We start from the raw sequence: 27,269 nt of genomic DNA, 5'->3' as shown, positions 1-27,269 counted from the left end.
AACAGCACCAAGACAACAGCACACAGGCTGACAAAGGAAAGGTGAAACCACATCAGGCAGAAGCTCTATGTGTTAAAGGAGGTGAACTGTGGTAAAGTTGGTGTACATTCTGCACATGCGTCATAGCTGCTGCTATTCCACGAGCCTGTTGATGTGACCCTGCTAGCATCATGTCCCAGTGGCACTGTGCTAAATGCCGCCTCTGTTTCTCACTTACAATGGCGCCTAAATGAGGTCTGTCAAAGCCAAGGAGACAATGTGAAGAATACTCACATCTCGGTGTGAGATTAATTACTTTCACCCCTTTTTTAACGGCAGCATTTCGCTGACAGCGGCAAAAAGTAGGTCAGGTCACTGCAAGCTGCTTACGTTGGCTCCGTCAGGGAAAAAAACATTTCCCTGAAAAGGTGTAACTATGATTGTTTAGGGTAAGGTGAGGTAGATTACTTTATTTTTTTTTTTTAAACAGCTGGTAATCGATCAGAGTGTTGGCTCCGAAAAATCTGTGTGTGAGCCAAAACAGCCGTCAGATTTGAATAAATGTGTTCATTTATTGTTGAAAGTTGTTTTATTCCTTACTTTAGTTTTCACACTTCATCTTCTGGCTGCATAAAAGGGTCTGCAGTACTGTAGCTTTGTGTCTTCCCTCAGGGATTTGTGTGTAATGTGTGTGTGTGTGTGTGTGTGTGTGTGTGTGTGTGTGTGTGTGTGTGTGTGTGTGTGTGTGTGTGTGTGTGTGTGTGTGTGTGTGTGTGTGTGTGTGTGTGTGTGTGTGTGTGTAATGTGTGTGTGCTGTGGTCGACAGGAGTCTGTTGGGGTGTTTGGGTTAGCTTCAGGGAGGAAGTTCCATCATGGGCAGGCTGGTATTTCCTGAAGCTGGTGAATAAATTACACCCTAGATACCAGCTCTATGAAGGCACACACCCATAATAGCCCAGACAATTTTATATTACACAATTACAACATCACAGCTACTATGTCACAATCATGTCTCTTCTCCTTAGCTCTATGACTTCATTCCTACTCTTTGAAACATTTTGCATCTCTATCCTATACACTGTTTATGGAAATAGAATTCATGTTCAGATGAAAAGTTAAGAGACTACATCCTGTGTGAGATATGAATCTGTATATGATAAGAATCTGGGCTAGACTAGCTTTACTCATCCCAACTATTATGTCTATACTTGTTGTATAAAGACGGCATATTGCTTAATCTGAAATAAAATAATCACATCATCTTATTTACAACTGTGCAGATCAAATGAGAAATAAAAAAATAAGGCAAAATGACATCTTTGATCTCAGTCTCTCCAGCTGTTAAACGATGGCCCCTAATGACATTTTTATTTTGGAATAGTATTTTCTGAAACCATCACTGTTTCTGCAGTACATTTTCTGGGGTAACTACACTTTAAATATCACATCAATCATGAGCTTTCTCATAACTTTAATAAGTCATCAACAAACTAAGCATGTAATCTTGAGTCAACTCTTAACTGATGGGGAAAAATCTGTGTAAACATTTCATTTGGGTTTGCTCCTCTGATTTGCTGTGGTAACAGCTACAGGCATCAAGGAGGCTTCTCTGTGGCTGTTTAGATGAGAGAGGAGCTGTTAGTGAGCTACATAAAAGCTCAAAGACAAAGTTTGCCCCTTTTTTCCTAAGTGGATTTCCATCTGTAACAGGTGACGTCGGCCGCTTTTTACATCAACCAATCTGTTTCTTTGGTCTGAATGTACTCTGCAGTTTTTAAACCAGTCCATTACCCAGACGTCACCCTCCTTCTCCTTCTGCAGTCTGGGCTCATTATCTGTTATTGTCTCCTTATCTACATCTTTGTCATTATATTACTGACATATGGGGAGATCCATCTGTGCACAATGTCCATACACTCAATCCGTTCACTAACAAATGGCTTCAGAGCTCTCAATTCTTGGAAAAATAAAAGGGAATTTGAAGGCTTTAAATAAGCCTTGATCGTCTTATGATTAGTTTAAGTTAATGGATTTCCCTCATGATTAAGTGATTATAAGCTCTAGTGATAATCAGTCATCCCTCTCCATTCAAGATGTATATGAAATTGAGGAAAGAAATGTGGTTTCAAACCGCTCACACTGAATATTTCAGACCATATTTAATTCATCGCTAACCCTGAACTTGAAGAGTGGAGCAGAGTGAGAAAAAGTTGACTAGGCATTTTATACATTAATCATTGTCCAGCATTTGTAAAGCGTGTTTTCATCTGAGAGGCAAAGCTCCTTTTGGATGGGAATTATGCATACTTTTTGGAGGGTGAAGTTGGAAAAAAAAAACACTGTATACTGAATTAGCTATTAGCATTTCTGCTCTGGGGACTTTCACTGTGCTGCAGCTTATTGTGTCATATTTAGGAAAGCTTTGTACTCAGTGCAGCTGGTATTTTAATAAAGCTGTTTCTTGTTGTGTTCAGCAAATTCTGTTTCAGTAGCTGGTAGCTGTACCAGTAACATCATGTGATGTGTATGTCCCCTCACTTTTCATTTCCTTCTTAATTTAAAACGTGGAAGTTGTGTCCACCAGACTCTTTATCTAATGCCGCCATCATCATCATCATTATTTTAAAAAAAATATTTTTAAACTTGACATGGTCATTAGCCCCTAGTGTATCAAGTAGTTAGTAAGAAATACTAAGAAAAAGTACTGTGAAATCTTTGCATGCTAACATGCTAAGCTAATACTGTTTAGAGGGTACAGATTTTGCTTATATCTGTTGAACTGCAGCGTGCTATCACTGTCATGTGAGCTTGTTATGTTAGCCCTTAGCTAAAATCATTAGTGTACCTAACAACAGCCTTAAAACCAGTTTGAGACTGGATGCGTGACCGCTGCTTTCGTGGTCCCTTTTCATTTCAGCATACATAATACAAGTGTTTCAAAACCCCTCGTATCTATGCTGTAAGTTTATGACTTTGGGCTGCATTAGCATGCATACATGAAATGACCAGTATTTTTTTCCGTCCTATTCTTATTCTAATCTGCCTCAGGTGTTCGCCTTTGATATTGAAACAGGAAGCGTGAGAGAGAGTGGTTATGTGTCTAAATTCTGTTCCATTGCCATTTTGAAATATGAAGTGTTTCTCTCCTTGTTTGGTTCAGGCGGAGCCAGTGTGTGGGCCATCACTCCAGAGGAGAGGGGGAAACATGACAAACAGTTTGACACCCTGGCCCCCGTCCTCGGCTATGTCTCAGGTAGACTCTCGTCACAATAAGCACACTGAATTCATGTTTACGAAGAACAATCTATTAATGTCATCTGTGGTTCAGCTGTATCAAATGTCTTGTTTCTGTAAACCTCCCTGTTTTTATTTCTGTGTGTCTCCAGGGGAGCAAGCCAGGAAATTCTTCCTCCAGTCTGGCCTGCCCCCTTCGGTCCTGGCTGAGATCTGGTAAGAAAAATCTAACATTTCAGATGATCTTCATGATTAATGGTATGTAAGACAACCCATACTTAAGTAGGTCAGCAGGACCAACCCCTTTTTTGGGTTGGAGTTAGTTTGGGCCTTTTTGGCCTGTTTTAATCTTCCTGTTGAACATTCACTTCCTACACAGCCCGCCCCACCGAGTAAACTGTGTGATAAAAGTGTGTGTTTACTGTAATTAGAACACACAGTGTGTACAAGTGTGAGTCCTGGTGTTTTTTGTGAATACTGCTACTGGAATTCAATCCCAACAGAGTGTTGTCCCCTTGGTGACTCCTACTTTTCTATTGTCTCCAAAAAAAAAGAAATAATTCTTGGTATGCTGTAAATAAACCATACAAATAAATCCTATTATACCATTGTTTGCTCTCTTCCTCTTTTAGGAACTTAGCTGACATGGACAGCGATGGAAAGATGGACAGACTGGAGTTCTCAATGGCAATGAAGCTCATCAAAATCAAACTTCAGGGGCGGAACTTACCCTCTTCTCTGCCAATCATTATGAAGCAATCTCCTGTCTCCAACTCTGCTTCTATCATGCCTTCAACAGCTCGCTTTGGTAAAAAAATAAAAATAATAATCTCTGAGGATATCTAGACTGTCAAATTCCCAAACCACTAAATTTTAACACTTTCTACGACATCATAACCTTCATAAAAGTTGGTCCCGTCGCCTTTTCATGTTCCCGTGTGTTTGCTCCCTACAGGAATGGGTTCAATGCCAAACCTGTCAATGGGTCTGTCATCCATGTCAACTATGTCAGCCATGCCCCTCCTAACACCAATCCCGGCTAACCCCCCCATGCACTCTTTGCAACCCCTGATGCATATTCCAATGACTCTGCCCCTCATCTCCTCCCTCGGAAACTCTGGACTCACCAACGGCAATGTCAACCTCCTCACCCCACCCCTTGTTCCCAACAATGCAGGTTGGTCCTGCAGGGGAAGACAGATCTTTTGATTAGGGGTTCTGCACCATCTCATGTAAACTTGACCTTGAAATTATAATGAGATCAAATGGAAAAAATTCAGAATATAGTATTCATTAAAAAAAACTCTGAACAGCAAAGATAAGAATGCTCCATATTTAACATTATGCAATGATGCTATTGATGACTTGTGCACATGCAAAGACAGCAACAACTTTAGTAATATTGTTGAGAAAACATACAGCTGCAGGTTTATACAATGAGGAATTGTGGTCATGGATGTTGTGTTTTGGGGCACTTAAGCTATTCTGTGTGAATGACTCAAAGCTCGACAAGGGGGTAAGGGTTTTGGACCCAGTTGCACGTGCTCTTTGTAAATTATTAATATGTGATAATATTAAACATAATCAAATGGAAAGTTGTGTTTACCAAATGGAGCATTTGCACCGCCAAATTAAAACAGCATACAGCACAAAGAGATAAGGTTTCCTAAAATCTGTCATTTACAGCTGGATGTTGCTCGCTTACTTAACCAACTGACACAGCTATATTAGCTTGCTAACAACAAGACTATGACATATTTTATGTAATGTACACACTAATTAAGTCAGTTTTTACCTCTTTTTGTTTTTAATCTATCCTCATTTCCCACCTCCTGTTCCATGGCTGCTTTTTTTAACCTCACTCTGCCTCTTTAAGTGAAATCATTTTGCAGTCTGATGAGCTTGATAGTGAAATCTCTTAGATTATTTGTGTCTCCCTCCATTTTTACCCTCCTCTCTCTGCTTGTGAAAATATGTCAGTGCCACAGCTTTTTATATTGGCAAACTTTAACTCAGGGTTGTAGTCATCTGGGACCGCTTTGTTTTTATCCAGATGTCAATAACCTTGCTGCTGGAGCTGTGTGTGCTGTGACTGTCAAGTATGAGGAGATAAGATTAGATGTACACACTTTCAAGGGCAACTGCGCCCTGTACGTTTACATTATGTCAGCCATTGATTACATAAAAAAAAAGGAGGCATGCAGTATTTATTTGCATACATGCTCTATAGCAGGCACTGCATTTTTTTCTTATATTACCTTGAATTTCTCAAAATTACATCTGACTCACTTACCTTCTCCAACCCTTGTTTGCAGGGCTTCCTCTCTCTGGCTTCTCCTCTCCTATGGCCTTCTCTCCATCCACTGGCATGTCAAATGCAAACTCCCTCCTCGACCTTGGATCCAGCAGGTAAGAGAGACCATAAACCCGTAACACAAAAAAAAAAAAAAAACATGCCAGCAACCCTGTATAGTCTGGCAAGAGAATTTCAAACGATTTGAATTGGCATCTGTGCATGTAAATATTCCTACTTTGATTGAGAGAAAACATGACCTCTGAAAACATATAAGTTCTTCCTTGATCATACATTTTGAATTCAGTAGGCAGTTCCATGAAAGTTTAATGGGAGATGTAAGGATTTCTGATACACACCATTTATTATGTATTAGTTGAAGTGAAATGTCACTAACCCTTTAGCTCAGTGCTTACAAAAGAGCAGAGTTTGTGCAGGGCAGAGTTGAGGACTAGAATGCAGGCAGAGATTAAACATTATGATAACAGACAGACCGGAAAGGCTTTTTTCAAATCAGATGTCAGGACAGTAGGAAATGGGCTTGTGTGGAGTCACAAACATGACAACGAATGACATTCTTAAAGAAGGAGTTCACTGCACTGTAATGTTTCCATCTATGGTATTCAGACTCTTTTCATCCAATGGGTCAGGTCTGATTTATGTCAACATCCACTGACAGGATTGCCTTGAAGTGTTCTACAAATATTCATAAGGAAGCTTACTGATTTTTTTAACCACCACCCTAAAGTTCATTTTGCTAGTTTTGAATGAGGCATGCTTAGAAATACAGGATGGATGGCCAAATATAAAAAATATGAGAGTATATGACTGAATGGCCTTTCCAACCTTCAAGCTGTTTGACTTTAATGATAATAAGTAACACTAACATGCTTCAAGCTAAGCTTCCAGTTTATGGTATGTGTGATAAATACCGTACCTGCTTAACGTCAACATGTTTGCATTGTCCATTAGAAAGTGTTTAAATGTCAATATTAGCAGTTAGCTTAAACACAGCTGTTCCTCTACATCTTTTAGAGCTGATAGCATAGCTAAGTTAATGGAAATATATGCACTATTGTCGTCTGTAGCCATTCTTTTCAATTGGAGTTTTCTTAATGTTAATTCATTTAACGCTAACATTTCTGTTATTAGCAAAGAAATGATGTATCTCAAAATCTAAAAGAGTGGCAAAATAAAGCCGGTAAACTTCTTTTGTGATTTTTAACAAAGTATTTTATCGTTGTCTGCAACTATTACTGCAGTGTTATGTGATGAGATTGTAACAGAGAAGAAACCAGAGTGTTTTTTCTTTCTTTTGGAGTTGACACTGGAGTCTGGGAGGTTTTTGTTCAGTTTCAGCAGCAGCCAGATTCCCTTCAAAATACAACAATAGTGGTATCTTATATCCTGGATCCCTCGCACGAGGTTTTGTGTTGTTTGGGAAAAGCACTGGAGCAGTGTCTGATTTCATTTTGAATGTATTGTGTTGTGTGACGCAGAGCTGCATACAAAAAGTCCTGCCCTCAGGTGGAGGTGGTACAACAAGCAATAATAAGGGCAGGAGTGAAGTCAGACACCCAGCCTTAAAATCACCTTTAACCTCTTTTTAGTTGTGACTACTTCTTATATAATTCTAGACACTTTGTTCTCATCCTGTTTTTGTTTAAAGACCCATGACAAGGATTTAAATCCCTCCAAACTCAAATATACACACAGGCCCCCTGGCAGAGGGAGGATCCTGTTCTTTAGCACCTATTGTCTCCCGAAAACCTTTTTTTTTTTTTTTTTTAATTCAGGAGTGTTTCAAGTCTCCTCTCAGCTATAATAACCCAAAATAAATTCATTCTTTTCGAATGTACATCATCCTCCAAGACTATCCTTTTATGCTATTCTTGTGGAGGCATTGTTTATAATAAAAACAGAAAGGCTGATTAGCATTGCTTGAGGGTTTGGTCCTGTCTCGTTTCAGAGAGTCATTGTCTTGGTTTGCACTAGCTTCCTCTATAGCTAATTAAGAGCGGAGCGATAACACCAGGGAGCCTCTAGGCAATTAGTGGTTTTAAGTCATGGCTTGAATACAAGGGAAAAGGGAAAACACCGACCACATAATATTATTTTGTCATTTCCCTTAAGGTGATATTTTGGCTTATAGTGGTGCCTCTCGTTTTCTCTTTATTCTTAGTTCAAATTCTTCTTCCACCACATCGTTGGCCAGTAACTCTCCCAAGACAGGAGCGAGTGATTGGGCCGTGCCTCAGGCCTCAAGACTCAAGTATCGTCAGCAGTTTAACACGCTGGACAAGCTAATGAGTGGCTACTTGTCAGGTATGTCTCACACACACACACACACACACACACACACACACACACACACACACACACACACACACACACACACACACACACACACACACACACACACACACACTTCAACATAAACAAACATGAGGTTCTCAGGGCTGCATGGCTGCTCTTGACAGAAAACACTCTGGGTCAGTTTTGTGTTACTCACACACTCACGTACTCTTTTGACTGCTCTTAACCCCACTTGACAAAATGTCAAGAAGAGATAAGTGCGCACACACACACACACACACACACACACACACACACACATGTCCACATGAGATGTTGTGAGAAGCAGCTCGGCTGTTGCTTCTGATGTGATTTTTCTTTTTTTTTCATTTGCAGGGCCTCAGGTTAGAAATGCTTTGATGGCGTCCAACCTGACACAAACTCAGCTAGCGACTATCTGGTGAGTATGAGGGGTGTGTTTGCACCCATTAATGCAGGATGACGCAGGTTAACACATTTCAAGCCTCTTTAAAATCAAAACAGACTGAAGTATTCAGCACAAACAGCTTTTATAAACACAGTAGTTAACCCACTACCAGGCTAACATAGCAGAGCATTTAGCAAGTAAAGAGCCGAATATTTCCAATCATAATCCAGTGGAATACAAAAATGCAGCAAAAATGATACTGAGCATTGGACTTTTGAGCTAGTTGGCTGGAAACGTGACTGCAAATGAACGATTATGTTTCTCTGTGTCTGCGGGATGTTTAAACATGGGACTGTTTGCTCACTCATTTCCTATAAACACTTTATGAGGTGATAATTTGTCAGCGTTTTTAGAACTTGTTCCACTGCCTCAGAAAAAATACCCAATTACGCTGCTTTACTGCATGTCAATTGCAGCCCCTACCCACAAGAAATGCAAGCTCCCTGAACTCATTTCTCAACAGTCTGTCCTTATGCACTCCAAAAATAGACCTGCTGTCTTTTTACAATTTCACACACAAATAATCAGTTGCATACACCCCACTGTAAGACACTCTGCTCCTTCTCCTTCTTTAAACAACTGAAAAGTAACATTCATTATATCATGGAAACATCCAATCATACAGTATGTACTTTATGTTAAAACCAAAGGCACACACCTTTCTTTAAGCCTAGCTGAAGAGCCAACCCTGTTTTTTTTCTCAACCTTAACTCATATCTTTGCAGCAGCAACAACACATATGTTTAGCACCACACATCACAAAGACCATTCATACTCTTTTATGAAGTATCAGTCCTGCTGCACCTCAGGAAATAATACTTCCTCATACGCCACAAGGCAGTCAGCAGCCATTCAGCAGGGCCACTGCATTAAGCTCTGTGCATACTGTGATGTCAACAGCATGGGACTGGAAACTATGACTGCAGTGCCCTCAATATTTCCTCATTATTGGTTCACTTTTTGTCTTACTGTGTTGTTTTTGAATAGGACCTTGGCAGATGTAGATAAGGATGGTCAGCTACAAGGTGATGAGTTCATTCTGGCCATGCATTTGGTTGACATGGCTAAAACTGGTCGACCTCTTCCCCTCACACTGCCTCAAGACCTTGTGCCTCCTTCTCTCAGGTACAGTAACACACACACACACACTCTCTGAATTTATAATACAGTTTGTACAACAACCACACAACCTCTTTTCTCATTTCAGAGGAGGAATCAAGCCCAGTGAGCTTGTAAATGGAACAGGGCCTTACATCTCTCCCTCTTTGTTGGACACAGTGGAGTTAGATCCTGCGCAGAAGAACAAGAGCAGTGGTAAGGAATGAACTGAACTGTGTTTGTGTTTTTAAATAATGAGAGTTTTTGCTTTTCATATCTGTCCTACCTCTCTCCTTCTCCTTTTAGTGTCTTTTGAGGACAAGCTTAAGGAGAACTTTGCAAGAGGCAGCGCCGAACTGGAGAAGCGCCGCTTAGCTCTAGAGGAAGGGCAGAGGAAGGAAAGGGAGAGGAGAGAGAGGGAGGAGAGAGAGGAGAGGGAGAGGCGGGAGAGGGAGGCCAGAGATCAGGAGAACCGGAGGAGGCTGGAGGAGGAGAGGCGGTTGGAGAGGCAGAGAGAGATGGAACGACAGAGGGAGGAGGAGAGGCTGAGGGAGCTGGAGAGAAAGGAGGTAAGCGGGGCAAGAAACATGAATTGGGGCGATTCAGAACATTCAGATGCCATGTGAGGTGACCATGTTTTGTCATATTTCAGGCAGCAAAGCATGAGATGGAGCGCCAGCGGAGGGAGGAGTGGGAGCGTGCAAAAAGAGAGGAGCTGGGAAGGAGGAAAGAGGGGGAACAGGAAGAGATCACAAGACTCAGGGCGAAAAAGAAGAGTCTAGAGTTGGAGCTAGAGGCTGTGGTGAGACTGCCCTCAGACCCATAAATGTGAACACTTACAATGTTAAAGAAAAAGTTGAAGTGTAATCTTAATCGTCTCCCAGGGCAACAAGCACAAGCAGATCTCAGACTGTCTCCGAGATGCTCAGAGCAAGAGGCGGATCCTGAAGTCAGAGGTGGATCTTGTCAATCAAAAAAGAGACGAACGCATCACAGAAATCAACAACTTGCAGCTTCAGCTTGAGGTAAGAGAAATTTGGTTGCGTTCATTTCGTCAATCCTTCTAAAATATTCCTTTGTCCATTTTTATTAAAATTCCTGTTTGTATATATGCATCTGTGTTTGCCTTAGGAGTGGCAGAGGAAGCTCTCACATCTGGTCCCGGAACAGCAGAGGCTGACCGAGAAGCTACGAAACATCAATTCTAACAAAATCTGCCGTGTGTGACCAAAGCCTCTTTATAAAACATACAGACACAATGTTGGTCAATGAATTCTCCCCCCTTGCTCATGACCTTTAATATTTGTCTTGTAGCCTTGACTTTGACGTCTCTGACTGGGAACGTGGAAGAGAAAGGTGTGAATTGTCGAAGGCTGAAGGACCAGCTCGACACGCTCGAGCGAGAGACCACCGACAAACTGGTCCAGATGGAGGAGTACAACAAGGAGCTGAAGGTCAGTCAGCAGTTTATTCAGCTTTTGTTAGCCTGTGCTAGCTGGGAGATGATAAGCTTAGCCTAACGTACAAAGTGGAATAAAGAGTATAATTCATAATTATGTAAAACAAGATTCGACTTGTTTGCAACTTTGATTGATTTTCTTTCTTTTTTTTTTTTTTTACTTTTAATGAGAGCCAAACTAGCTCTTTTTCCAAACAGCCTTCATGCTAGCCAAGCTAATCATCTTGCTCCTTGAAAAACAATTCAATACACTCACAGCAAAGTGTAAAATGCCTCCATATATTACTGTGTGACACGTTTTTGGAACAAAGCCTTATTTTCTTAGGGTTCCTTTGGATAGAGCAGCAGCCACTCTTGTGGTGGCACTTAAAGTGGACTTTGCTAGCTAGGAGGGAACTAGTGTAGCTAAACATACAAGGAGGAAGAGATACATAAGCTACTCTGTGTACTACATGTTTTTTCATTACTTATACTTGACTTAACTGAGCTTTTGATGTGTTAAAATGTTGCTTTTGCTTTTATAAAGGTTTTTTTTTAACAAAAGGTTTGTTGCAGCCAATCTTGCTCTTTGCTCCCTGCTGTCAGTATTTGTACGAGGTTAGCTAATTATCTGGGTTTCTTTAAACGCACAGACAAGAGAGTGGAATAAAATCTAATCTAACTGTCACTAAGAAAGCAAAATAATATATTTTTTTTTCCAGCAGGACAGGAAAAATAAATTGGCTTTACAGACCCTATCTTGAAAATGTTTTGACTTGTGTTTCAGATGAAGGTTGGGAATATTATGAATAATACAACAGTTTGGTGATCTATCCTGGCAATATATGACGGATTACAACAATAAAATGCAAACAGTGGCTGCTTTGTAAGGAGTTTTCCCCATTCTCCTCTCGTGTTATTTTATTGGAAAATAACAAAACGGGGAGTTTCACTCAAAAACTGCTGCTGTGATACCTTTTTAGACTGGTCCTGCTTATTCTAGGGTTTCAGCCCTCAGGCAAAGAAAACCTTGTTACATAACCATTATTGTACACATACATTTAGATTCAGATGTACACACTCGCCTGAAAATTCAATACCTGTGAAAATGATGTCATGGTCTCTGATAAATATATCAGCAGTCTGATACTAGGTGCTGCAGCTTCAAAAGGCCTTTCTCTGTAAAATTGTTTTCATGGCCGTACCACTTTTTGAAGCTTTTAACACTTTTATTACTTATTCTTCTCTCTCTCTCTTTTTCCTCTGCTTGGTGCTATCTGGATGTCTTTCACACATTTTCTCCATTCTGGCCTTTTTCTTTTTCTTTCCTTTTCCATTTTACTCAACCTATTCTTTTAACCCACCCCCAACTTACCTTAAACAAACCTTCTATATTTTTCACCTTTTGGCCATCCCCTTCTCCATCCTCCTCTCTCCTCTCCTTGTCATTGCACTGTGTTTCTCTAAAAGCCTGGGGACTTGGATGACTGTATCCTGCGAGGCCTTTTGTCTCTGCTGGCCTGCCTCAGCCAGCTCTTCCACCTCATCAAGGTTATCTTTCTTCCTCTCCCTCCTGCTCTCTACCTCCCACTGTGTAATCTCTCTCATCACCCTTTTTATTATGTTTTGTGTAGTTGTTGTTGTTTTCCCCTCAAGCCACAATCTTTAATCTTCTTTTCTTTTTGATCCCACAATGATTCGATAACTTCCCTAATCCCTACTCTTTTTGTCTTTTGACTCATTATTAAATGGAGCTCTACTTTGGTGCCATGTCTTTCCCTTTCGTTTTCTTCTGTTGTGTCTCTCCATGGGATTGGTTCTAGTCTGTGTTTTCTGTGTAAACAGGATGCACCCTGAGGGTAAAACATTCACACACACACGCACACACACACACACAAACAGAATGATGAACCTGCACATTTTGTGTCAGAAGAGAACAGGGAAACATTTGAACGTGGCTTGTAAATATGTACACACATCTGCATGTCTCTGAGAATGGCTGCAAGTTTCTTTATTTTTTCCATTAAGGCATGTGTTCTGCATGGTTGTTGTACTATTTGTATCAAACAGTACAAATGAAGATTTGTTTTAAAAATATACTTACACCTTTCTATAGATTGAATAAAATGTTATACATTATTGTAAACTGTAATGCTTTGTGTTGGAGCAGACTCGAAGCCTCCATTTGTGTAGTGCCTTGTGGCTGTTTCTGTATTTTTAAACTACTTGATTCTCGTGTCTCTTCTCTCTCTATAATGCATTACATATAATGTGACTGTATCAGGAGCTGAGGGAGAAGCAGGTGCGGCAGCAGGCTGTCCTGGATGACCTGTACAGAGTCAAAGAGGAGAAACTGAGGGAGCTGCAGAAACGCAGGGAGGCGGAGTTGGAAAGAAAGAGGAGAGAGGAAGAGGAGGCCGCCAGGTGAGTGTGTAATGAAACACGTGTTCTCTGTGCTGTGTTTTGTGCTTCACTCTTAAAAGTTGCATTTACTCCCCGCAGACGAGCAAAGCTAGAGCAAGAGAGAAGGGAGCAGGAGAGGAGAGAGAAGGAGGAAGAGGAGGCACGTCAAAGGAGGCTCCAGGAGGAGCAGAGGGCCAGGCAGAGGGAGGAGGAGGAGAGGGAGGCACAGGCTCGCCTCCGGGCAGCTCAGGAGAAAGCACAAGAAGAGGAGAGAAGAAGGAGAGAAGAGGAGGAGGAGAAGAGGAGGAGGGAAGAGGAGGAGAGGAAGCAAAAAGAGCAGGAAGAAGAAGAGGAGACGAAGCGAAGGAAGGATGAACAAGAGAGAGAAGCACAACAGCTGGTGGTTGTGGATCAGCAATCATCCAAGCTGACATCATACAAAGCTCTGTACTCGTTTGTCGCTCGAAATGCAGATGAGCTGAGTATAGATGCAGACGGCCTTATAGAGGTATGAGAGACACGTAATGAACACACACTAAAGTTATCGTAACATATCTGCAAACTCACCCTAGTTAGTTGTATAAAAATAGGTTTTATTTATTGCTATTAGTTATTTCTGTCTATTAATGGCATGTTTACTATGGGTCACATCTCAGCTAGCTTTAATGCTAAGCTCAATAATCATACAAATTTAGACTTTTACCTTTCATTTATGTTCCTTTACAGTTCTTTCATTGCACACTGAAAACAGACAAACATTAAAGCTTCTGTTTGGAGTTTTTCACTGGTGATGAAACAGACTGAAATTAATATCGATTTCTCTCTTTGATTTACAAAAGCAAACCAGTCTTTCAGTATGAAGACTGACTTTTTCTTCATAGTTATTTAAATGCCTGAAACCTCTGGCGCAGGGTAGGTGTTAGACTAAGTGATTAACAGTGTGCTCCATTTTTCACTGCAAAATTCCCCAGTGTAGTGTGAGTGATACATTTGACTGTAAAGAAACAAGGGATTCGATTTTTGGTTCAAATAAACAACTTTCAAATTTCAACAAAAATCTACAAAGAGATAAGAAGTACCACTTTGTCCATAGAGGTCGCCAAAATCAACACAAGCCAAAAGTTTCCCACAGGAACTTTTAAGATGTTAGCCAACATGAATGGTTACATTTCTGCCATAAGCAAGCATAGCTGCTTGGTTTAGAAGCGTACTTCGAGATGTTCAGTTCAACACACAGTATTAGCTATTGGCAAAGGCTGTTGGACAGAAATAAACTGTGTAAAGTAAAAGAAAGCCGCCAAATCTGCCCCATAGAGATGTTAGTAGAGAAAGCAGTTGCTGTGTAAACCGTAATATGTGAGTGTGCGATGATCATAATGAAAAGGACACAGGCCTGTTAACACCTCGCTTCCATGACAAATTTGTGTGCTGTGTATCTGAACCCTGTAATAGGTTCATAATTGCTGTATAAATGTAATTGCTCCTGATTGGTCCAAAGGTGAGAGCATTTAGGAACAAACTTCTGATCACCTTGTTATGTCTGATTGGGGTTGATTGAACTGTGTTTTCCCTGATGCAGGTGGATGAGCAGACAGTCGGTGAGCCTGGCTGGTTGTGTGGAAGTTATCGTGGAAACAGGGGCTGGTTCCCCCAGAGTTACGCAAAGAAATGTCCTGCATCTCCTGCTGCTGAGACTGCTGTTTTGTCAGCTGGAAACAAGTCCTGTCCACCGCCCCCACTTAAGCCAGGGTAACAGCCTGTGAAAAAACACGATGTGACAGTTTCTCTTTGGTATTTTAGTTCTAATGATAGAACAGTTTTGTACTCTTTGCTCTCGGTCACCTTGGGGCGTTTTAATGTATGCAACAGTACAGTTAGGTTGTTTTTATTCATGTGTTTCCTCCTTCACTGATGGTTTGTCCCCTCATGTTTAACCCAGAATCCCACATGAGGAGGAAGCAAGCAACACCATCGTCCCAGCCCAACCAGACAATTCACAGGTACAAAGGGAAAGCTTGACTAATGTTTACTTTACACTCTTGGCATGCAGTGAATTGTGTCTAACTTTGTTTCCAGAAAGGAAACTCACTACTCAAAGACAAATAAACTTTAAAGTGAGCTTCTCCAGATTCAGATTCAAACTCTGTTTTGTTGCTGTGTCAGTGAAGAGATTTGCATGTATTTTCTCTGTTTAATTCAGGAGCAACATGGGAATCATCTGTTTTTATGGTGTCTGTATTTATTCTCTCTTTTTGCTTCTCTTTTTAGAAAAACAGCTAGTTTATGTACAGCTGTTCTGTAATTTGAGATCTACTGTGGGAAAACTGCATGAAAATTTCATGAGCCTTTTTGGGCCACCCTTCCCTGTCAGTGTTTGAAGATTAAAGCTGCTGCAGTCAATGTTTGTACACTAACAATGGATTAAATGTATAACAAAGTGTCACTTGGGAAAACAAACCTGTTATACAGTTCCAATTAAGCTTGAATGCTGAAGGCTGCTACTGGAGCTTGGGCCTGACCTGGTGGTAGCTGGCTGCTGCTAGAGCCTGGCCTCAGCTCACTTGCTGTATATACACAGAGTTCTCTTTTAGTCACAAATGACATTCATGCGTGATGTAAGAGGACACTTGACAGCAAGAGATAACATTTAGACAGCGTCAAGAAAACAGTGTTCTGAAGAAGTGTGCTGAACAAACTGCTGGTGGAGAACAAAACAGAGCTAAAAGGAGAGTACGTGTTTGACTTGCATTCTTCAGAACTGCCCAAAAAAAGAATATGTTTAGTTTACATATAATTAAAATCAAACAATTAGAAATGTTGGATCAACTTTGGTAGGTTTCTTGTTGGTGTTCTGATATCTGCCTTGCTAGTATAGCAGGGTTTCAAGAACTAGTGCTGGCAGGCGTCCACACACTGCTCATATCAACACACACTTCTTTGACAGCAGCATGGTTGTTTATTTATAGCTTCTCTCTACTGGGAGTCGCTTCTCCCTCCCTGCCTCTCTGTGGGTCACACAGACATTTACAGATCACCATCTCCCAGTAGATAACATCAGTGTTAGTGGGCCTGGAGTTTTTAGGTTATGCCTTTTGGTCAGAAATAGTCAATATTCCAGGGCGCTCTGTATCTAGATGAGTAACCTAGAAAGTGGTTGTTATGGATCCCAAGGAACTAGGTCGCAGGTTTCATTGCTCATCAGGAGCTATTGACTGCACCTGTAATGTTCTCAGATCAGACATCAGCGGAGCCACCATTTGTGACTTCTTCCTTCCGCCTCTTATCTTTGACACTTTGACTCCAGTTTATGACTGTCTATCATAGATAAGATCAGTGGTTGGCTTTGAACGGCTATGTTCTTCTGCCACCTTTAAGAAACCCAAGGCCCACTTATTTGGTACCCTTTTATAAAAAGTGCAGTGTTTTGTTAGTTCACCAAATGCCCCCTGTCATTCAGATTTTGTTTACTGGGGGGGAACGTAACTGTGTGTAATTGCTCCATTGATCCTGATGTCTCCGTTCTCTGAATTTCACTCCTCAGCTCTCAGTCCCTCTGCTTGCTCGAGCTGTCTCCTCGTGGTCTGCAAGCTCAGAAACTCACCTCACCCTCTCCTCTGTTGGCGGCGATGTCATCACTGCACTCCTGAGCTTCACACAAGGTGACATCATCAGTGTGCTGCAACAGAAGGAAGACTGGTGGCTGGGACAGCTCAACGAGACACAGGGATGGTTCCCTAAAAGCTACGTCACTCTGGAGATGTGTGACAATACAGAGTATGAAGACACACACACAAACCTCAGTTGCCAATTATAAACTGAGTGTAAACTGACTTTGTTATTTTTATTTTAGTTTGGATTCATACGACACTTCTGACTCCGTTCAGCTTGAGGGTAAGTGCAGTTTTTCTTTACACCAAATGTCACCACATAGTCTAAGATTTAGGATAATGGTTGAATAAATAGTCCTACATGTGGCCTCTGGCTTTCTCTCTTTTATTTTGTCTAAACCAGAATATGTGGCCTTGTACACGTACGAGAGCCCAGAGGCAGGGGACCTGACGTTTGTTGAGGGAGATGTTGTCATGGTGACAGAGAGAGAAGGAGAGTGGTGGCGAGGATGCATCGGGGACCATACAGGGGTTTTTCCTTCCAACTACGTCCGACCTGTAGAGCCAGAGGTGAATACCATTGTTTTATTAAGTACAATAGTTTTATAAGAACCAAAGCTTGTTTTAGTTGCTGGCCTTAATCAGAAATGTTGTTATAATAGGACCACAATTTGTCAAGGAATATATTTACTCATTGTGCATTATGTATAGCATAATGCAAATATTAGTCATCTTATTTACAAAATTAAAACAAATGTAATCTAATTCTATTCTTTATTATTAGTCAGGCAAAATGAGAACTATCTTAAACCTGTAATGATCCTCTGTTGTTAACTGAACTTGAATTATAAAGAGAGCTTGATCAGCTGTTGAAAATAAGTTATGTTAAGCTATGTTAATTATATTTACTTTCATTATGTGTGTTTTTACGTTTAAAACTTGACTTGGTATTTTACTCCTCCTTAATTCATTTAGGGGACAAGACCTGGAGCAACAACCAAAAAGCCTGGTGAGAACACACCACACACACACCACACACACACACACACACACACACACACACACACACACACACACACACACACACACACACACACACACACACACACACACACACACACACACACACACACACACACACACACACACACACACACACACACACACACACACACACACACACACACACACACACAAACTCCCCGCCATATAGCCTGCTGTTAAACTCCATTATGCTCCTGACATTTTCCCGATATAAATTGATTGTCAGGTTTTCTCTGTTTGGTCAACAGAGATCGCCCAGGCAGTCACCATGGCGCTTGCCCCCACGATGCAACAGTTGCATCTGTCTCCAGGGCAACTGATAGTGGTCTTGGCCAAGAACTCCACCGGCTGGTGGCTCGGGGAACTGCAGGTCAGAGATTGAAGCCACAAAAGTTAAAGTGGTCTTCTCTTGGGAACTAACTAAGATTTTTCTTCAGGAATGCATTAAGGTCTTGATGCTGATGTGCAGTGTAAGGTGAACTGCACTCTTGATTCTCTTGATTCATCCTTAAAAAGTGCTCTGAAGTCTGCTGCCAATTTTCATGGCAGAGTATTTTCATATCTGAACTGAAGAAAACACAGGAATTGTGTATAAGGAACATTTTATACATAATAATTTATTCATTGTTTATTATAAAACTGTATATAAATATGTATAACCTCGTGCCAACAGCATTTAGAAAATGACGCAGTTTAAGTCAACTTGATCAATACAGCTCATACTGAAGATGTTTTTGTATCTGCTGACTTTTCAGATCAGTGAGGAGCTTGTGAGAGGTTGACAGGAGGTTAGAAGAGTAATAACAGGGTTTTCTATAGGTCATACATCCACAGCAGTGAGAATTCAATCCTCTCGGCTTCGTTGTGCTGAGGCTGCAGCTGCAGCTCTAGTTGAGCTCTTAGTGAGCCGCCTGACAAGGTAATGAGACAGCTGAGTCCAGTTAGCAGAAAGAAAGGTGGACAGTCCAGACATGACACTGAACATATACATTTAAAACAGAGGAGTAAATAGGATTACCACAACTTGCCCTATGAACAATTCATTTTTTATAAATTTGGTGAAAACAGTATAGCAATATGCTTTCAGAAGACTTCAGGCTGAGCTTCTCCTTGATTTATGAGGGCAGTGAAAATAAATACCAGGTAAAGAGCCATCAGGTTTAATATGGATGGTTGTTGGCACTGCTGAGATTCTCGACGTTCAGCTCTCTGCCCGACAAAATCAATCCATCAATTCATCTCTCTATTAAGAATTCAGAAACTGAACCAGCAGGAGATTGATTTACTTTCATTGGCTCTTCTCCCTTCAGGCTCGAGGCAGGAAGCGGCAGAGAGGCTGGTTTCATTCGTCTCACGTCAAGCTGCTCGGTCCCTCCAGCAGCAAGCCCTCCCCCTCCCCTCTGCCAGGTGAGGGCTGACATACTTTAAGCAAGACATCCTGTTTGTGATCAGAGTGCAGGATCAGTTGTTTTCTTACATAGCTGTGGTTGGGTTTGTTTACACATTTTCTTTTGGACTGCAGTGCTTCAGAAGTAAACTGTGTAGGGACATTTGGAACCACACATTTAAAGGCTTTGACAAAATTAAATTACTTGGACAGTTCTGCTAATTCCTGCTCTTGAATTTCTGTGTCACTGATTTAGATGCTTTACAGAAAATTGCACATCAAAGTATGAGATAAGGGCCCGTAGAGTCTTTTATTTTACTGTACCATCTGTCATCATGCACTGACTTGACTGAAATAGTTTTTAAATATTCTCACAGATCTGTAGTGTTTCTGTTGTTTAGTGAAACAGGTTGTTTACCTAAAAATATCCAGTTGCTTAGTTAACATGTATATACGGTATTATCAATAACTACATGCATTTAAACATATAAATACATCCAATACATCTAATCAGAAATGAGTAAATAGCCATGTGTGAAACTCCACAGCTGAATTCTAACGTTAGCATTGTTAAATGCTTAAAGAGAGGATTTTAACATGTTGATGTTTTCTCAGGTATAATGTTCACAATGATCACCACCTTTGTATAGCATGTAAGCATGCTTAAATATGCTAATAAGCATGCACACATGCTGTTGCTAAAGGATGTCACACCGTACTATTTAAAATACTTTAAATGTCATTTGACATCATTATGAGACTAGATAAAAGGTTGTTTTGAAAAAACAGTTAACCAGGAGTTCAGTTTTTGGAGAAAAAGTTTCAGTTTACTGAATATGCCTGTTTGTCTGTATGTGGATCCGTCTGTACGTCTAGAACTACAGGAAGTAAATGAGAAGTAATTATCTCTTATCCTAATGGGACCGTGAATGTCTCAACCAAATGTCAATGAAACTCATTACTGATTTGTGAGGAGATTGCCAAACATTGTCACACACGCACACAAAAAATCAGAGCTCTGAGACATCTGATGAGTAAACACTCTAAATGCCACATCTAAATTGAAGCTCTTTTGTGCATCTGATCCCTCAGTGTGCCAAGTAATTGCAATGTACGACTACACGGCCGCCAATCAGGACGAGCTGAATTTTTCCAAGGGTCAGCTCATCAACATTTTGGACAAAACCAACCCTGACTGGTGGAAAGCAGAAGCCAATGGGGTCACAGGCCTGCTGCCCACCAATTATGTCAAGATGACAACAGAATCCGACCCCAGCCAGCAATGTGAGTAAACCTCAAGCTTTCTTCATATGTCTTCCTGTCACAGCATTTTTTAAAGGGAAATTTACATAATTGGTTGAATTCTTGTTGGACTTTCTGTGTCTTTTGGTGGACATATACAATATTGTTGTTGGCCCAAACTGAAACTGATTGAAAATATTCATTAGATGTAGAATGAAACTTGTCTCTTGTTTATGCAAAACCTAATTGTTTTGCTCGGCTCGTTCAGGTTCAGTAGATTCCTTATCCATGTCAGAGCATGGACAGACTGAGGGTAAGCTGATGAGCGATGCTTTCTGTCTATCACTGAGGGACTATTGGTGAACATGTAGTCACTCTAAAAGCTCAGTCCTGCATGCATTTCGGGTATGACACTTGTTAAAATGAATCTAACCACTAAAGGAATAGCATATAGTCGGCATAGTCGGAACTGTGTTGATGTGCCTACTTTGGCCTACTAGACCAAATGGTTCTGGGGACCTTTTGAAGAGGAACTATGCACCAGAGAGTTACCTGAGAACTACACACCATAGAGACTTTTTTTTTTGTCTGCATTCACATCGCCATGGTACCTACTCTAAAGCAGTAGCTAAAAGGTTCCTCTAAACCAGTGGGACTCAACTGACTTAGCCTCAGGACCCACTACCAACTCACTACTACTACACCAATTTCGGATACTTTTCAACCAATCAGATTGAGTTAATGAAAAAATGTTTGGTTCGGAGCTCAGACGGTACAAAGCATGTGACAAAAATAAATAAAAAGGAACAAAACGAACTGGTTTAAACTGCTTTTTACTCTTTTTTACCCCCAGGCACTCATTCTGCAACACACTGAAAATAACTATGCAACCCCCTTATGGGTCCCGACCCACCAGTTGAGAACCGCTGATCTAAAAAAAAAAAAAGTTCCTGAAGTCCTAAAACGTCTGTACAGTAGATTACAACAGCTACAAAGGAAGGTCATTTACCATCTCATACAGGACTATTTTTTTAATAAAGATGGTGCTTTGGGGTGGTTAGCTTAGCATAAAACCTAGGAAGAAGAGGAAGAAAAATAGTCTCGTTCAAATTTTTAGAATAACACAAAAGTTTTCCTAAAGAGACTCCTAAAGGACATTATATCACAGCGTAACATTGAATCTAAAAACAAAACAAATGCAATGCCAGCAAGTAAGTAGAGTTATCTGTGATGTCCAAATGCCTCGTGATTTAATTTGTCTGGATTTTGGAGGGAGGAAATAAGCAGAAAACTGAATTTTATTTTGGTCGTAAAAATTAAAGGTTAATTTGGATGGATTTTTCATTTAGAATCACATTTCTGAAAGCCTTACTAGGAAGGCGAGCCAATGTTTCCAGTCTTCATGCCAAGCTCAGCTAACTGAACTGAAGCTACAGATTGACCATACAGACATAAGAGTGGTTAGGCCTTTATCACGTAACTCTCATCAACAGAGTGAATGAGCATCTCCCCGAAAGTATTACTTACAAATCACTGAGTTAAAACATTGAATGGCACATACACTCATTGTTTTAAGTAAAACTGTCTCATTTTGTGAGTCACATTTCTTTCTTCATTTGCACTGGCTGGTTGAAAGGTAGAGATGGGAGTACAATGCACTTGTCCATTATGTAAACTACTGCTGTGTACACTGATCACCGGTCTGCTGGGAAGGTTCTGATTGCACTCTTGTTTGTTCACGGCTCATCTTCACATCGTACCTGCTCTGATCATAAGACGGCACTCATTGTGAAGCAGTTGATGTGTGTTTGAATTAGTATTCGTAGCTCGCATGTCCTCCTCGCAGCAGTGGATCTCTGTTAACAAGAGTGAACACATTGGACGATTAATTAGGATGAACTTGTTAAAGCTGCAGACACAAAACACGATGAAATTTTAATTCTAATGAACATGTTCTGACGCATACACGTCCTGGTACATGCGAGGGTCTGTGCTTCATCAGAGAGATGAAATGTTAGAAATTAGCATCCCGCCCCAGCTGATACGATTAGTAACAACATTTGCATTTCCTGAAATACATTATTAATGCACCTACATGTGTGAGTCTAGCATTAATATTAAAACGATATTAATGTCTGCTGTCTCTCCCGCCTCTCCTTCATCTCACTCACCTCCCCCTCCCGCTCCTCCACTTCATCTGTCTTTTTCCTCTGTAGGACAGTAGCGCTGGCTTTCCTCTTCTTCTCTGTTCTTCCTCCTTCTCCTATTCTTCCTCGCTTCTTCTGTCTGAGCCAATCCGACTTGCCCTGTTGCAACAGGAAGCCCAGCCGTCCGCAAGAACAGCCCAGCCCTGTGCTTTTTCCACCTCACTTCTTTCGGACTGTGGTGTTCTTAGCTCCTATTTTTGATCCTTTTTTTTTTTTTTTTTTTTTTTGATTAAGCATCTTTAAACCCTTCCTCCTTTATTTTTTTTTATCCTGTCTTCTATTTCTATAAGGCTTTTCACCCTAATCCTCCTCGCTCCTTCCTCTCCTGGGTTTCCCTTGATGTTTCTGTAACTAACTAATTAACAGAGGGAGAGAGGTAGCGGCAGCTAGACTTGTTCACACTAGTCAAACGAACTGGACTTTGAGGGTGAAGCGTGCTTGGGCACGGAACGGATTGCCTAGTGTGAGTGCAACCCTAGAGGCTTTTGTCCCTCTGATACAATGGCATGAAATGTGAAGTTTCGCCCTAAGATAATTGGATAGATGGATCATAAGAGTTTGGTTACACAGAAATAAATATAATATATACATTGCATCAGACTGAAGTCATTTAGTTTTCTAAATTTAGGACAGAGTAGGATGAAGAACTTTTATAACAGGGTCACTCATTCTTGCACTAACAACAGTAAACCTTGCTAAAAATGGACCAATCTGAACACTCACTGTTGCTTTATTCCCGTATAACCTTGATTGCTGCTTGCTGATTCATTGCTCGTGCTAATACTGAAATATTGTGATCGAATTATTCAATTCTTATGCACTCCACCATGTAGTAATGCTTCCAACTGACTAAAAAGTCAAAATCTCATCCTGTACTGAACTGTGATATCACCAGCACAAAAAAAAAAATATTAGCATAGCAACTCTTAAGAGTAGAGTCGGAGATGATGACACGACACTGCTGACATTTCTGTCCTACCTTTGCCAAGTTTTTACCTCAAAGACTTGAAATACCATCGGAGTCTTCCACTGCTCTTTAGCTAAAGCATTTACTCATTCACACCTATGCAATGATTTGGAGAGAGCGCTCCGTCATGAAAGGTGCTTAGTTGATTTAATGTCCTTGATTGCAGTGTTCTTAGCGTTAGCATTGCTTGGTATGTTCCCTAAGTCCATGTACTGCAACTACAACGTGCCTCACTCTTGTCTGTGCATTAAATGTAAATGAAATATCATAGAACTTATAATAAAGGGAGATTTTAACATTCTGAGGTGTGTAGTGTTTGTTTGACATTCATTAAGTCATGGTGTAAGCGATTGACTGGAGAGTGTTTGTGCGTGTTGCACATGCTCGTGTTTGTGCATGCATGCACGCCTGCACCTTTGCATGTGTGTGCACTTGCAGGGTGTGCTGACCTGATGACGCTGGACTCGATGACTCCTCAGGAAAGGAAGAGACAGGGTTACATACATGAGCTGATCCAGACAGAGGAGACCTACGTGGAAGACCTTGAGCTGGTTCTAGAGGTACACACAAATACACAAAAACACACACTTAGTTTTTTTCAGAAAGCATGAATCTTTTGTCGCGACCACATTCTTTCCACTCAGGTCTTCTACAAGCCCATGTCAGAATCAGGTCGTCTAACAGAAGATGAGATGGGAGTGATCTTTGTCAACTGGAGGGAGCTGATTATGTGCAACACCAAACTACTGAAGTAGGTACCAAACATCCCCATTATTATAAATGTTTTGGTGAAAACTCCTCTGCCTGTGCAACACTGAAACATACATTTCTAGATAGTAAGTGCTAAAGGAACTGCAAAATGGAAATAAAAAAAAACAATTTCAAGGGGAAAACCCACTTCAAAACATAAAGATTTGACAATAAATTAAAATGGCATGCAACTATTCCGTTGGGAATTGGCACATATTTATGAAGATGTCACAAAAACTGTGTTTACATCAGTGGTTTTACAAATTTCCTCAGTGATTCACCACCTTTGAAACACTTTACAAGCTAAGTGTCAAAGTTAATCCCTGCTAACAAGGTTAGCCTAGCCTTCGTGTCCAGTCAGAATAATCAATAGCAGAAAGCCTGCAATCCCATTTTATATCATACAAATCTCTACCTTGAGAAAATATTTTGAGTGGCAAATCTCATGCCATCAACACAGCATTATTCGATTTTCTTACCGGTATAGTTTGCTATGCTATGATTGGCATAGACGTTGGGTCACATGTATCGATTACACCAGATGTAGTTTCACTGTTAGATCTACTTTGTCACTTTGTTCAATTTACAGAGACAGGTAACTACATTAAGTTACTTCTCGTCATTCACAGCTTTCAACAGCCACATCATTTAGTGATATCAACCTTTACACAGTCAGAACGGTTTTTCAATGAGAAACAGCTGAAAATCCTGTATTTGAATTCCCATTTTCTGCCCGTTTTAACTGGTCCAGTGGCAGGTGCCAGTCTGACAGGCATGGGTCAGATGGGTGGTGCTGGTGTGACAGGCGAGTGGTACGTGGTGCTAGCCCCCTTGTGACATGCCCTCGGGAAACGGCACAAGCCGCTGAACTAACAGCATATGGCACTGAGAACTTATGCCACATGCTGCTGACCTTCGGCACATGTCGCTGCACCCAAAGTGGCATGCTGGAATGTATTTATGTTTTCAGAAAAAGGCTTTATTAAGAGCTATAATTGCTTCTCCATCAGGGCATTATTTACCAAAAAATACCCTAACAGAATTTAAAAACATTTCATTGGCTTAACTGGCTACATGCAAGCTAATTTCCTAAACCTATAAAAATGCTGGGACGGGTTCAAAATTAGCCTTACAATGTGTTCTACCTGATTCAAACTATATTCTTCACTATATTCTATTTGTTTTTTTACCTCCTTCAACTTCAGTTACGTTTTAAATATATCTGACGCTGAAGAGATGTATGACTTACTGATTTATATAAACTGTCTTTTGGCAAACATCAACAATGCCTCAAACAAAAACATACACTTAATAGTTGACCCATACCATTAGTCATTGAAAGCCTAAAAATGGACTTACTATTAGATATATATATACATATATATATATATATATATTTAATTTAATTTAAATAGAATTATTTTAGGAATTGTTTATGGTTAATTCATTTCAAAATTACCTTAAAAGAATCACAAGTATCTCCTGCAGCCATCTAAAGTACCACCAGGGGGATCAGTACCACCACTTGAGAATCATTGTTTTTCACAATGATCCTCTCTGCTTACAGAGCCCTGCGAGTCCGTAAGAAGACGGGAGGTGAAAACATGCCGGTGCAGCTGATAGGGGACCTGTTAGCATCAGAGCTCGCTCACATGCAGCCCTACATCCGCTTCTGCTCCTGTCAGCTCAATGCTGCTGCCCTGCTGCAAAACAAAACATACAACCAGCCCGACTTTAAAGACTTCCTGAAGGTGCGAGCTGTCGATGAAGATAAACCAAACAGTCAAGGCAAACGTGGGTCTGTGAGCTGCAACAGAGAATTCTCTTTCTCACTATTTTTTCTCCTCTTGAGCAGAAGATTGCCACAAACTACCGCTGCAAAGGAATGCCACTATCCAGCTTCCTCCTCAAGCCCATGCAGAGAATCACACGTTACCCCCTGCTCATAAAGAATGTCAGTGATATTTTCTTATTTATTTGATATTTATTATGTGCTTCTATGTCCTTCTCTAACATTTCTTCTCTCCTCTTCTTGTCGGTTAGATCCTGGAGCACACTCAAGAAGTTCACGCAGACCGAGGCCCGCTGAGAGAAGCTCTGGAGCGAGCTGAGGAGCTGTGCTCGCAGGTCAACGAGGGAGTCAGGGAGAAGGAGAACTCAGACAGGCTTGAGTGGATCCAGAGCCACGTTCAGTGTGAGGGACCTATAGAGGTAAACACAGTCAGGCATGACTCAAAACTATAACTGTGTTAGGCGGTTGTCTTCCTCCTCTTCATCTCTCCTTGTTTTCCTCGTCTCTCTTTCAGCACTTGGTCTTCAACTCGCTGACTAATTGCCTCGGGCCTCGCAAGCTGCTCCACAGCGGACGTCTTCACAAAACCAAAAGCAGCAGGGAGCTGTGGGTTTTCCTTTTTAATGATTTCCTTCTCCTCACACACAGTGCCAAACCCTTCTCCTCCTCAGGAGCAGACAAGCTGTTCAGCCTGAAGACCAACATCCAGCTGAAGATGTACAAAACAGTAAGCACTTTTCCCTGACAGGAATGAAAATACTACTTGGTTCGCTTTAAGTATTCATGAAGCATAGCTGAAAGACTCAACCCAAAATGGCACTCATCACTTCCTGTTCATGTCCTAGCCGCTGTTTCTTAACGAGGTTTTGGTGAAAATGCCTCCCGATCCTTCAAGTGACGAACCACTTTTCCACGTCTCACACATTGACCGTGTCTACACTCTGAAAACTGAGACCTTAAATGAGAGGTGAGCCGTGCACACAGACATCCAAGTAAACCTCACTAAAGACTTCATCTTATTGTCTTAAAATGATTTTTGTGTTTA

General features: G+C 40.9%; 1 protein-coding gene across 3 annotated transcripts in view; it reads left to right on the top strand.

Moving 5' to 3' along the window:
* itsn2a (intersectin 2a) overlaps positions 1–27,269 on the top strand; it is a 37,405-nt gene that overhangs the window by 7,876 nt on the left and 2,260 nt on the right. Inside the window, exons 3-35 of one of the 3 annotated variants that reach the window (XM_065963834.1) lie at positions 3,140–3,232; positions 3,366–3,429; positions 3,846–4,021; positions 4,169–4,390; positions 5,529–5,622; positions 7,689–7,831; positions 8,198–8,261; positions 9,276–9,413; positions 9,496–9,602; positions 9,693–9,955; positions 10,039–10,188; positions 10,271–10,411; positions 10,518–10,605; positions 10,701–10,840; positions 12,295–12,375; positions 13,109–13,248; positions 13,327–13,735; positions 14,807–14,976; positions 15,167–15,227; positions 16,769–17,001; positions 17,078–17,118; positions 17,239–17,405; positions 17,811–17,844; positions 18,128–18,249; positions 19,190–19,286; positions 20,359–20,550; positions 24,121–24,242; positions 24,327–24,433; positions 26,000–26,183; positions 26,288–26,386; positions 26,476–26,643; positions 26,739–26,951; positions 27,070–27,191. In XM_065963834.1, the coding sequence (XP_065819906.1) occupies positions 3,140–3,232; positions 3,366–3,429; positions 3,846–4,021; positions 4,169–4,390; positions 5,529–5,622; positions 7,689–7,831; positions 8,198–8,261; positions 9,276–9,413; positions 9,496–9,602; positions 9,693–9,955; positions 10,039–10,188; positions 10,271–10,411; positions 10,518–10,605; positions 10,701–10,840; positions 12,295–12,375; positions 13,109–13,248; positions 13,327–13,735; positions 14,807–14,976; positions 15,167–15,227; positions 16,769–17,001; positions 17,078–17,118; positions 17,239–17,405; positions 17,811–17,844; positions 18,128–18,249; positions 19,190–19,286; positions 20,359–20,550; positions 24,121–24,242; positions 24,327–24,433; positions 26,000–26,183; positions 26,288–26,386; positions 26,476–26,643; positions 26,739–26,951; positions 27,070–27,191 (4,645 nt within the window). The remainder of the gene's footprint in view (positions 1–3,139; positions 3,233–3,365; positions 3,430–3,845; positions 4,022–4,168; positions 4,391–5,528; positions 5,623–7,688; positions 7,832–8,197; positions 8,262–9,275; positions 9,414–9,495; positions 9,603–9,692; positions 9,956–10,038; positions 10,189–10,270; positions 10,412–10,517; positions 10,606–10,700; positions 10,841–12,294; positions 12,376–13,108; positions 13,249–13,326; positions 13,736–14,806; positions 14,977–15,166; positions 15,228–16,768; positions 17,002–17,077; positions 17,119–17,238; positions 17,406–17,810; positions 17,845–18,127; positions 18,250–19,189; positions 19,287–20,358; positions 20,551–24,120; positions 24,243–24,326; positions 24,434–25,999; positions 26,184–26,287; positions 26,387–26,475; positions 26,644–26,738; positions 26,952–27,069; positions 27,192–27,269) is intronic. The other 2 variants (XM_065963836.1, XM_065963835.1) reach the window with 2 other exon arrangements.

This window comes from Labrus bergylta, chromosome 15 (assembly GCF_963930695.1).
Source record: "Labrus bergylta chromosome 15, fLabBer1.1, whole genome shotgun sequence".
Taxonomy (NCBI): domain Eukaryota; kingdom Metazoa; phylum Chordata; class Actinopteri; order Labriformes; family Labridae; genus Labrus; species Labrus bergylta.
This window is presented reverse-complemented; position numbering and strand designations above follow the sequence as displayed.